Source organism: Poecilia mexicana, unplaced genomic scaffold (assembly GCF_051168715.1).
Source record: "Poecilia mexicana isolate PSO_F unplaced genomic scaffold, ASM5116871v1 scaffold_20, whole genome shotgun sequence".
Classification (NCBI taxonomy): domain Eukaryota; kingdom Metazoa; phylum Chordata; class Actinopteri; order Cyprinodontiformes; family Poeciliidae; genus Poecilia; species Poecilia mexicana.
In genome coordinates, this window is record NW_028263389.1 from 18,156,493 (window position 1) to 18,168,188 (window position 11,696).

Here is an 11,696-nt window from a genome sequence, read left to right on the forward strand (position 1 = left end):
AGAGGGTCATGCCAATCTTTGTCAATCTGGTTCTGATTGGTGAATTATTGATTGGTGTTTATTTTGACAGTATTTGATCTGAAGTCATTCTCTGGTTTTCCTCGCTGAGACATTTTTCCTCACTGTCTGGTCACGATAACATTCTGATGAACAATTATTACCCACAAGTCATTACAATAAACGATAACGTTGTTTTGAGACCATTTTCAAGTGATGGTAAACTTTAAATTGTAATGACCATTTAACATTATAAATATTCTAAATAAATATTCAAATCAATAAAATTAATTTTGAAGTCTATGAACCAAATTGTCCTTCAAATAAATGTTTAGTTGAGTCCAAAGCACCAGACCGAAGACTTTTGTCATCCAGTTTTTGGTATAAGGAGAGAAAATAGAGAAATTATCAATCATGCCAATGGAAATCATTGATCTCGTTTTAATTTATTATGAGATTAATTGAGTTATTGCTTAATGTGACAGGCCTACTGACCATTGCATGACCCTGCAAAAACTCTAATTAAGTACTTTGGAGCTTGTAGGGCTGCAACTGACGATTGTTTTAGTAACTGATTATTCTCACGGTTAATTGGATAAGAAAATTGTCATCTTCTGCAGATTTTTTATTCAAACACTTAAGTTTTTTTTTTTCATCTTACATTCAAAATTTATTTTTGTACAATTGTGGTTTAATTACAGCTGTGGGTATGTTGTCCTTTCAAGAAATAGCTTTTTTTTGGTCTGTACTCCAGTTAACGATTAATCGATTAATAAACTAGTTGGTGGTTATTTCAGTAATCGATTAATCGATTAATATACTAGTTGGTGGTTATTTCAGTAATCGATTAATCTATTAATAAACTAGTTGGTGGTTATTTCAGTAATCGATTAATAAACTAGTTGGTGGTTATTTCAGTAATCGATTAATAAACTAGTTGGTGGTTATTTCAGTAATCGATTAACTGTGATTCAGGACTTGACTTTTTGCCAGGTAACATTCTCAGCACTGCTGTCTCCTCTCATTTTGCTCTGTTTACTTTTAATTTTTTTACTTTTGTGACCTTCGAAGCTGCAGAAAGCTCCCATAACGTTGCGTTGTGTGTTGAGGCAGCTGCTGGATCCTCCCACTTACACTGACCTGGTGAACATAAACACCCAAACTGTGTTTACATAGAAAAGGTCAGGAGAGGTCAACCTTTTATTGGAGAAGTCCAAGGCAGAAGAATGTGAAACCCGTCCAACTGGTTTATTGGGTCGTCTCTGAGTGAGTTTATCTGAGTCGGCTGCCCAGAGGTGCTTAAATGTTGGTGTTGGGTTGCATCAAGATTAAAGGTCAGAGGAAGCACAGACAAATTAATACAAAAATGTACTTCCTTTTTGTTTGTTTTTTGTCTCATCTAAATGTTAGAACTGTCAACAAATCTTTTGAACTGCTGTGGAAGCATTTCGGTCCATTTTTCTTTGTGAAACAGTTTTGGTTCAGCCATACTGGAAGGTTTATGTTGTGTTTTGAATGGGTTATGCTACAAATCCCATTCAGATTTATACCCAGAGTTTGATTAGGCCACTCTGAAACCATTCATTTTGTATGAAAGACATTATGGTGCAGGATCTTCTTTCTGAAGAATCCGTTGTGCTGCCGTTACAGAGATCCACTGTCTGATCAGGATGATCACCATCAACAAACTTCCTCTTTAGCCTTGATTTTCCAAAAACTTTGTACCTTTACAACCTTCTTCAGACTGATGGATGTCAATAACTCTTCTCTTATCTTTGCATCAATTTCTTTGGATCTATAGACTTAAAGCTGCAGTATGTAACTTTTATGAAAAACTTGTTTTTTTTTACATATTTGTTAAAACTATCACTGTGTCTCGACAGTTTAATATCAGGCAGATAATCTGTGAAAAGATAAATCTCCTCTACCTAATTCTTGAGCTGCTATTGCCATCTGAAGAAACCGCTCCAGACTAAAAACAACCAATCAGACCGAGGTGGAGGGTCTTAGCGCTGTTAATCAACCTCTTGTACTCACTGCTAAATGTGCGAATGGCAGAAATGCAACTTACTGTTACAGGAAAACCGTTTAACTGTAATCTGTGGCTATGCTAAGTGTTCTCAGAAATTTTCTAGAAAGAACTCGGAAATTCTTTCGGAAAGTTTCAAAAGTCAAAACTTTTCTACTTTTGAACTTCAGAAATTTCCACGTTTTTTTTCCCTTACAAAATTTCTGAGTTTCTAATGGCCCATGTACTTGGTTGTAAGAAAGCCAGATGTTAATTTAAATTGAATTTAGTAGATTTTGTCGCGCCTGGCTGCCGGTGGCGTTAAGCTGGTTTTCATGCCTGTTTTGGCCTCAGCAGATGGATAATGAGGAGCGCTGGAGAGGATGAAGGGTTAAAATGTGGCCGGGGAAACCTGATGCTAATTAAATCTCCGGAATGCCACTCAGACGCTGAAGTGCAGGGTCTCAGAGTGGGTCATGTTCCGAGTCCGACCGAATCCTGGAGCTGAAAGCTGCATCATGGTTTTGTTTGGAATGGGGATTTAATCTGGAAAACTGCAAATAACTGTTTTTTATTGCTAAATGCAAAATGTTCTTACTTTTTCTGGCGGTGCTGCTCTCCGTACACAGCGTTGCGCCCGCTGTGGGGGATTTCTGCCGGGGGTCGCACTGCTCTGGCGGGGAAACGGGTGATCCAAGACCGTGCACAGGAGCGCACTGTCCCGGGAGCATTTCATCCAGGCTCCCCCAGCAGTTCAACCCAGCGCCGCAGTGGAGAACCGGACACGCAGCGGCCACCCCGCACCATGCGCACCCGAGCCCACAGAGAGCGCCTCTGGAGACCCACCCGCACGGCGGTGGAGGCGGATGCTCCGACCCGGGCTGCACCCGGATCCGGCTCCAGCAGCCCCGGAATGAAACCAGAGACTGCCGGGGGATCGAGTGCCGGCTGCCACTGAAGATCCGGCCCAAAGTCCGGGGGGGTTCCTGCGTGGGAGAGGGATGCTCGGCCGCGGCGGAGGCGGACATGTCCTCGGTCTACCTGTCCGACAGAGCCGCGCAGTTTCTGGGAGACTATCCGGAGTTTGGACACGCAGCGTCGGAGCTCGGCGGGGCTCCGCTGGGAGTCCAGCTCACATGTGACATAAAGCCAGGTCTGTTTCAGTCACAACCCGGTTATTCAGATTAAAAAACTCAAAATCCACCCTTTTATCACCTTAGAAATAGTTTCTATACCTAAAGAGGTGTGGATGCTGTCAACTGACCAAAAGAGACAAACATTTATATATATATATATATATATAATTACACCAGATATTTATCATTTTAGAGCTAAATAATATGTTTGCAGTTCAAGGCTGGGCAGTTTAAAGGTCAGTTTAATCAAATGTGGTCTAAATAATCTTAAATGTTGCATTTTAAAAGCTCTGATGGATATAAATCTTGTTTTTCGCCAAAACTAGAGATTATAAAAGATTTGTACTTTCAAAAATCCAAGGGAAAAAAAACGAAATCTGATTAATTTTTTCATCTTTGGACTTTGATCCAAAGATGATCCAAAGATGGATCCATCCATCCATCCATCCATCCATCCATCCATCCATCCATCCATCCATCATCCACCCATACATCCTTGCATTATTGTAATATTTCATATTTAGAACCAGACCTCATCATATAGTGAATTGTTATCTTCAGGTTTATGAGTTCACCGGCTCATTTATCCTCCAGACTGGATGTGATTTATTATCCGCACAGACGGCAAAGAACAATACCTTGGAAGTTTATAAGACCAAGACAGATTACTCCTAAACATCTGCTTTCATCTGGATAAACAGACTCTTCCTCCAGTTTATTCCTAAGCCTATATTTACCTTTATATGGTGTTTGGTATACCATGGTTAACTTTCAGTAACACACTTTGTCCTGTTATCAAATCATAAAAGTAACTTTTTGTTGGCCATTAAGAAAAGGGATAATGACAGAGCAACAATAGCTGAGCTGGAAAAATACCTCAGAGTCAATTAGCTGGAAAATGTCGACTACTTTGATGTCTGATCATGTAGGAAGCTTTCAGTGCACTTTGATTGGCTGAGTGTGCATGAGCCAATGTTGTTGCACATGCAATGCATTTTTAAAATTATTAGACAAAACAGAAATTTTGAGATTAGTTGCTGACATTTTCTAGAAAAAACATTAACATTTCTGAGCTCCAAATGTCAGAAAATTCCCAAAATTGAAAAAAAAAAAAAAAAGTGGACTTCTGAGACTCAGATTTCCTTTTTTTCTAGAACTCAAAAAATTTCTGTTTTTTCTAAAAAAAAAAATAAAAAAATGCTGAAATTCATCTCAAAATTTCAGTTTATATATCAACTATTTGACTTTTCAAACAGAATTTTCTTTGTGGCTTTCATGACAATTTTAGACTTTTCAAACTCTGACATTTCCTTGTGTTTTCTAGAAAATGTTCACCTTTTCAGACTCAAAAAATTCCACTTGTTTTGTAGAAAATTTCTGAGACTGATCTGAAAATTCCTGAGTTTTTTTTGGTGGAAATTTACTCCTCTATTTGTCCCATCTCTAATGGCCCTGTTGTAAAAGGGGAGAACGAAGTCCCTTCAGAAGACGCCCTCATCCTGCACCTCCAGCTGGCCAAGGGGCAGGAGAAGCTGGTTGAAGCCCTCCGAGCCCAGCAGGTCGTAATCCGTGACCTGCAGCAGAAGCTCGTCGACCAGCAGGAGGCGCTGCTGTCGCAGCAGCGGGACGTCCTGCAGCACCAGCGGCACATCTATGAGCAGATGGATGCGGTGAAAAACCAGTTCGGCCAGCTGCTGGAGACGGTCAAGCAGGTCTCCTTCCAGGGCCTGCAGGGGGAGCTGCAGAGCTACTTCGAGAGTCACTTGGCGGGACTGCAGAGCCAGGCCCGCAGCCATCTGCAAAAATCCTACGCTGTGCATAAAATGGACATTGACTCCAAAGTGATGGATGTTGTGGGAGAGACTCATTTCCCGCAGCCTCTGCGTGGCTGCCAATCGCCCTGCGGATCACAGGAGTTCTGCGATTTTCAGAGGGATCCACCGCAGTGTGAGAAATGCACCATGTGTCCGCCGGGCTTCTTCCTCATCGCGCAGTGCTCCCAAACTGCAGACAGAATGTGCCAGGTATGATTCATATTAGCCTGCAAAACTACTCCAAACACTTCAATCCAAGCCACATTTTGTCCTGTTGGAACAACAAACTACACTGGCTGCATTTCCATTATAAATGTGTGCAAAATTTTGTCAATATTTCGCTAATGTCAGAAAAACAATTTTGCAATTGTGGCGTTTACATTAAATAAGAAACAAAATTAAAATCATACGTGAATAAGTTTGTTGATGTGATAAGTAATTACAAAACATGCTGTGCCATCATAAACTTCCTGTCGTCTTCTACGTGGTTTCCACCAGTAGTAACATCCAGATGTTGATCATGTGACTTGTGTGTTTCCATTGCAGTTTTGCAAAATAAACTAATTTTGATAAAGCCGAAAAATAGCAAGTTTTTTCCAAAATTAGACTGTTGTCCTAAACCGACAACATTATGCATTAAATCCACTGAATATCCTTGAAGCAGATACCAAAAATCAAATTTGCTTGACAAGAACAAACTGGTCCAAGGAAATACTTTAAAAGTATAATTGTATGGATTGCAGGACAGAGACGAATGTCTTGAACTGCCACAGATTTGCGGAGAGCGAGTGAAGTGTCTCAATACTCCTGGTCAGTTTATGACGTTTTTGTTTCATTTCATATTCTCCAACATATTTATAGCCTTGCCAGAGCTAATCTGAAGTCTCCTTTCGTGCAGGTGGTTTCAAGTGTTTGGGGGTTTTGGAGAGAGAAGCAGTGACGGGTCTTTGTGGTCATGAATACTTCTACAATCAGGAGCTCAAGGAGTGCCAAGCCTGCTCAGACTGCGATGGGGAGCCTTTGGTCGCTCCCTGTACAGCCGTCAGCGACGCAGTCTGCGGCCAGATTTCAGAGAACCGACTCTCCCAGATCTGGATGGCAAAGGTGACGCTACCTCCTGCAGGTACGTCTAGCACCCACATCTTTCCTGGTCTGCAGCTCAACATTCGAGGCAAAGAGAGCAGCAATCTTCTGTCCAACAAGGCTGGAAGAGTGACATTCCTCCAGCATGGTTTGTTGTGGCTGGATCATAACTTTGCTATAAAGCACAGCTGCAGGAACTTCCTCCAGGTCGGGATGAGACTCAACAGAAGCCAGGAGGAAGAAGGTCAGGACCTCAGCGGCGTTCGCATCGAGCAACCGGATGGGAAGTACTTCCAGGGGGTGAGCGTCAGTACTGGTGTGGAGGTTGAACCCAACCACATCTTCACTCTGCTGCTGAAGAGTCCCAACCAGCACTGCAATCAGAGCAAAGACCTTCACGTTTTTGATGTTCCCACCCCGTCTCTGAGTCTCCTCTGGTTGTCTCATGATACTGGTGCTGTTGCTATGATGGCCCAGATGTCCCTGCTAGCGCACTACCAAACCAGTTACCGCCCGACTTTCCGCATCACGACAGTGTCCGACCCCTACATGGTCAGCCTGACTCATGACAGCCGTGGGGTTCGCTTCACGGAGAGTGGAGTAGTGAAGTTTGTCATTCAGCAGGCGCTTTACTCCATGGGTCACACCTGCATTCGCGAAGGTTTCTCCCTGATCGCCTACACCACCCGGAACACCACTGGACTGAAGACAATGCAAGCCTTCAAGACGGGTGTGAACTACAGGGATACTTCCATCACGCTCTCTGGCGCAGTGACGGTAGAGAGCAAAGACATCCTCACTTTTGAAGTTACGTCTCCGTCGCAGTGCAATATCCGCTACTTTGGTGACAGCACCGGGATCAGTATCTTGAGTCTGATCTGGATTCCCTCGGCTGTGTCGTCAGCCTTGACCGCCACAGTTTCACGGACCGGTCTTCCCTCCGGAGCTGTCAGGAATAAACCGCTGTTGTTTCAGCAGATCAGCCCGGATACGCCGCAGGTCCGTCTGGCTCGCTCTGGGGACTCAAACGCCAGGAGGAACTTCGTCTTTCATGAGAAGGGTACAGCAAACATCGCCCTCAACCTCAAACTGATCCACTCGTGTAATATAGTCAAACTGACTCTGCAGAGGGTCGGAGGTCAGCAGGCCGGTCCTGTGGCTCAACAGGTGTCTGGATCAATGCCTGAAGGCAGCGAGTGGACTAGCATCGGGCTGAGAGCCTCTTTTCAGGTCCAGAATGGCACAACTGTTTACGTTACTCTGGACTGTATCAGAGGACGTGTAAACCAAATAACACAAGAGGGTGGCACAAATATTTCAATTCTCTGGGTCGCTCTGTGATTCAGGAGGGTGCATTTCTACCATTTCAGGAAATCTTTTTGTGAAAACTCAAAGACTTTTTTGTGCTATGTAGTAGTGCTGGACGATATGGCTGAGAAACTTACAAGATAAGCATTTCATATCAGTCAATATCAATAATCATTGATTAGTTTTTTTGTTTTAAGTATCTGAAATGCTGCCAAACTGATGGCGTCACTTTATCAACAGTTTTCACACCGCACTGTTGTTTTTTATTTTTAAGCGGCGGAACTTTAAACTGCTTCTGCACAAGTGACTCAGTAGGTTGTTGCTAGGTAACCACAGAGTGAGTGAGTTGCTAGGTAACCACAGACTGAGTGAGTTGCTAGGTAACCACAGAGTGAGTGCTAGTAGATTCCACTAACATAGCTTAGCTAGCTGGGAGATGTCTCCCACTCCCAGAACGCTATGCGGTTCTGGGTCGGACTTCAGTGAATATTCTACATATTGAATAGTCTATCAAACATATTATCTATTGATATTGATCACGTATCTTTAGCTATATTGTTGTTGATTTATTATCCACTATCCCGTTTTATGAAAGTATGAATATTGACAGAATTTTTGCTTTAAATTAATGGTTTTTCACTTGTTCAAGCATTTATATTTTGGAAGTTTGTTCAAGTGCTGCTTTTTCCTGAAGTCCTTCAGCTGGTTGAAAAGTGACCAATTTAAAATCTGAGTACCTTCATATCTGTCAGACTGTGCGCATACAGTGGTGCTTGAATATATATGTCTGTATGTAGACAATCATTGATAGGCTTTATTTTATAATATTGATAATACAATTTTTATATATTTTTTATTGCAGAATATTTAATGTATCTTTTGTATGTATGACTTCAAGGATAAGTTACACAAGGGCTTCAGTTCTACTCTTTAGTTGTTCATTCTAGTCAATATTAATGAAATCAGTGTTTCTATGCCACGCACCTTTATTTTCACAGAATAAGTTCTTGTCGCTGTTAAATTTTTGGTCACCTAAAGTGAATTGAAACAGCATTCTTATAGATTTCTTGTTTTTCTTCACCATCACTGTATTCATATTATGAAGAACTGCCTGGACTGCAATAGGATTTAGCTAATTATTTAAGTGCCATTCAATTAGGGTTTTGTATGCGTGTAACATGTTTTGTATCACTTGTTTAATATTGACGTAAAATGTTGTAGGTAGGTAAGTAAAGAGGTGGTAATGTGGCCTATTATTCCAAAACTGCTTCTAACTTCCTTTGGCTTTGGGCAGAAGTAACTTTTTGCTGTTGTTGAGATGAAAACATTTAATTTTAAAGCTTCCGAGTAGCTGGATAATATGGTCATTACAGTTTTTTTCTGCAGATATTTGCATATTTTTCTGCTGAACATAACTCCAAAGTACATGTGGGTACGTAATTCAGCTATTTGGGAAATTTTTTGTAGAGCATATCTAAAATATTCAAAAGAAAATGCAGCTTGGGAAGCTGAAGTACCTAGCTACTTGATATGCTATACAAAATTCTTATGTGACGTCACACTTTTAGGAACTCTGTAGCTGACAGCCATCTTGTAACTGTCGTTATAGTTGCTATGGTGTTGCTATGGCAACAATAAGCCACAGGCTAAGAACTAGCTCTCACGTTGTGCCTATTCTAATTTGGAGACAAAATAAGAACTATTACTCAGTTTTTTGTAGTACTTTACCCAACTCTGTGTAATGCCATGACAATTATCAGTGATATTTACAGTAGTAGATACTGCCGAAGTAGCAAAGTTAGCTTAGCTGATGTAGCTTTTATCTGCTAGCTAAGGCGGACATGTAGCCTGTACGTTAGTTACTACATGTACTCACTCTGCCAGCCACCAGAACCTTGTTATTCATAAAGCAGTTTAAACATCGATTGATGGATTTCAGGCCGTGAAGATCCTCCATGCTTTAGGCACTCTTCATGTTCACTAAGTAGTGAACTGAATCGTAGTAGAAGATCGGAGACAGCTTGTCCACATCGTCTATATTTTTCCAACCCGACAGCCTCCATTTTGTCATTGGTCAAAAGTGTCTGGAAGCCATAGTTGATTGGCTGGCGCTTGCAGCCAATCAAGGAGTTGCATTAATTTTTTTCTGGGTGCTGATTGGCTGAACCCCCAAAGAGTGTAAATAAGGAAAACAGTGAATGTTAGCTTCCACTGTAGCTGGATATAAATGAAGATTTATTGTTGGACCTATAAAAATAGACAATTATAAGCAGTGACTGTCTAATGGCTAACTTTTTAACACTTCTTTTTTCTGATCAAAAATAAGTGGTTGAAGATTAACAGTTGGATGTTTAAAACAGAACCTTCATGCTAAGTTTGGTTAGACTCTTATTTATCATCTTAAACTTTCTAAACTGTTAAAAACCGAAACCATTCCTATGTTGCTGAGAGAAGTTTGTTGGCAAAGACTTTCAGTAAAGCAACAAAGGGTTTACGCAGTGTTTACAGGACTTTAATGTTATGCATCACAATAAAAATGTAAAGTTTGTTGTCAAACATGCAGCTAGCTTCTGTATCAGGTATATTTATGCACATATAACATCATGTTTAAAGCAACACATCTGTTATTATTTTGGAGAAAGAAAAGTTTCTCAGTAACAAGCTGTTCACACTTAATGTTCCTTATTGCTTCTCTGTGTGTTTTGTCCAAACTGTTAAAGACATAATGAAGTGTTGCAGAGACTTAGCAGCAGCTCTCACTTCAGCGTTCTCATTTCTGTTTTAAATGAGTTTTTATTCAACACCAAATTATATGTGCTATTTTGCCAGAAACCCAATTCCACTCATACCTGTAAAATAGTTTTCCTGCTGGATTTAGTCTATGTACATTTATGAGATGAAACACCTTTATAGTAAATCCAAAACATATGGAGGATATGCTTTACAAGATTATTTGTGAAGTAGGTTACTTTCTGGAATTGATGTGGTCCTGTTTCTGACCTTAGTATGAAGTTATTGGACACCTTGCAGGAAAGTAATCAGTAAATTTAGGGAAATATGAACTGGTACGTTCTAAAAACATTACAGGTTCTCTGAAAATACCAGGAAAATTGCTGAATAATTTAGGGAAAGTACCACATTACAAGTCACTTTATAACACAAACCGGTTTTTGGAAATGTCTCGTAAATTTTAGGAAAACATTGGTAACATTAAGGAAAGTACCTGGTAAGTTTCAGGTAAGTAACTAAAAAGTTAAATTACAGCTTCAGGAAAGCAGTAAATTCTCAGAAAGTACCAAGTTATACTTCAACTCATAATCTAATATGTTTTTTAAAATATATCCATTAAAGTATTGGGAAGTACATCAGATAGCACCAAGTAAAATTCAGGAAAGTTTTATGTAATATATTATCTTATAGTACTGGCTGGTTTCTAAGCCGGTATATTTATTTAAAGTTCTAAGAAAGTACTTTGTCAATTCTGGGAAAGTATCCAATAAGTTTAAAGGTAACAATGTAATACCGAAAGATTTCCACAAATTGATGGTAAATTTTGGAAAAGTACCTGCAAATTTTAGGTAAGTAACAGGCAAGTTGTAGGAAAGTATTTGGTAAATTCTGAGAAAGTATCTCAACTTATATTCTAGCCTGGGTTTTGAAAATAGTAAAAAAAAAAAAAAAGAAAAATCAGGAAAGTTCACAGTAACATGCATGTTAAATTTTGAGGCAGTAACCTGTAACTTTGAATTTAAAATCCAAAGAAAGTATCTAATGACTGAGTTTTCTCATTATGCATCATCTCATAATACAAGCTGCGTTTCCATTGATTATTTAATTGCGGAAATTGGAATTACGGAAATAAATTAACTGAATGGAAAAACTTTTCTGATAAAGTTTTTGTGCTAAGTTGAGGGAGTCTTTCAGCCATATTGAAATTGGTTTATTTCACAAAACTGCAATAAAAGCTTTTTTTGCATCACAAGTCACGTGATCATTAACGGGAAGCTACTACTGGTAGAAACGACAGACGACAACAGGAAGTAGCTGGAGGATGATATTTTTTAATGACTTATCCTGTGAATAAACTTATTCACGTCTGATTTTAGTTGTTTCTTATTTAATGGAAACACTGCAACTGTAAAGTTTCATTTTTCGCCTTTAGCGGAATATCGACAAAGTTTTGAGTACATTTGTAATAGAAATACAGCTGCATCCCAGTTTCTAAAAATGCCCAATACATTCCAGTAAAGTACTTGGTCAGTTAAAGGAAAATTTAGAGAAATTATCTTGTAAATTCCTTAAAATTCCTCTCTAATTTCTGGGGAAGTATGAGCAACATTATGTAGCAAG

General features: G+C 39.9%; 1 protein-coding gene across 1 annotated transcript; it reads left to right on the forward strand.

Moving 5' to 3' along the window:
• Positions 1–2,311: 2,311 nt before the first annotated feature.
• On the forward strand, positions 2,312–11,446 carry nell3 (NELL (neural EGFL like) family member 3). Its single transcript, XM_014997357.2, has 4 exons — positions 2,312–3,158; positions 4,606–5,165; positions 5,699–5,765; positions 5,854–11,446. Exons 1-4 carry the CDS (start codon positions 2,594–2,596, stop codon positions 7,377–7,379), a joined length of 2,718 nt encoding a protein of 905 aa, XP_014852843.2. The 5' UTR covers positions 2,312–2,593; the 3' UTR covers positions 7,380–11,446.
• Positions 11,447–11,696: the final 250 nt, after the last annotated feature.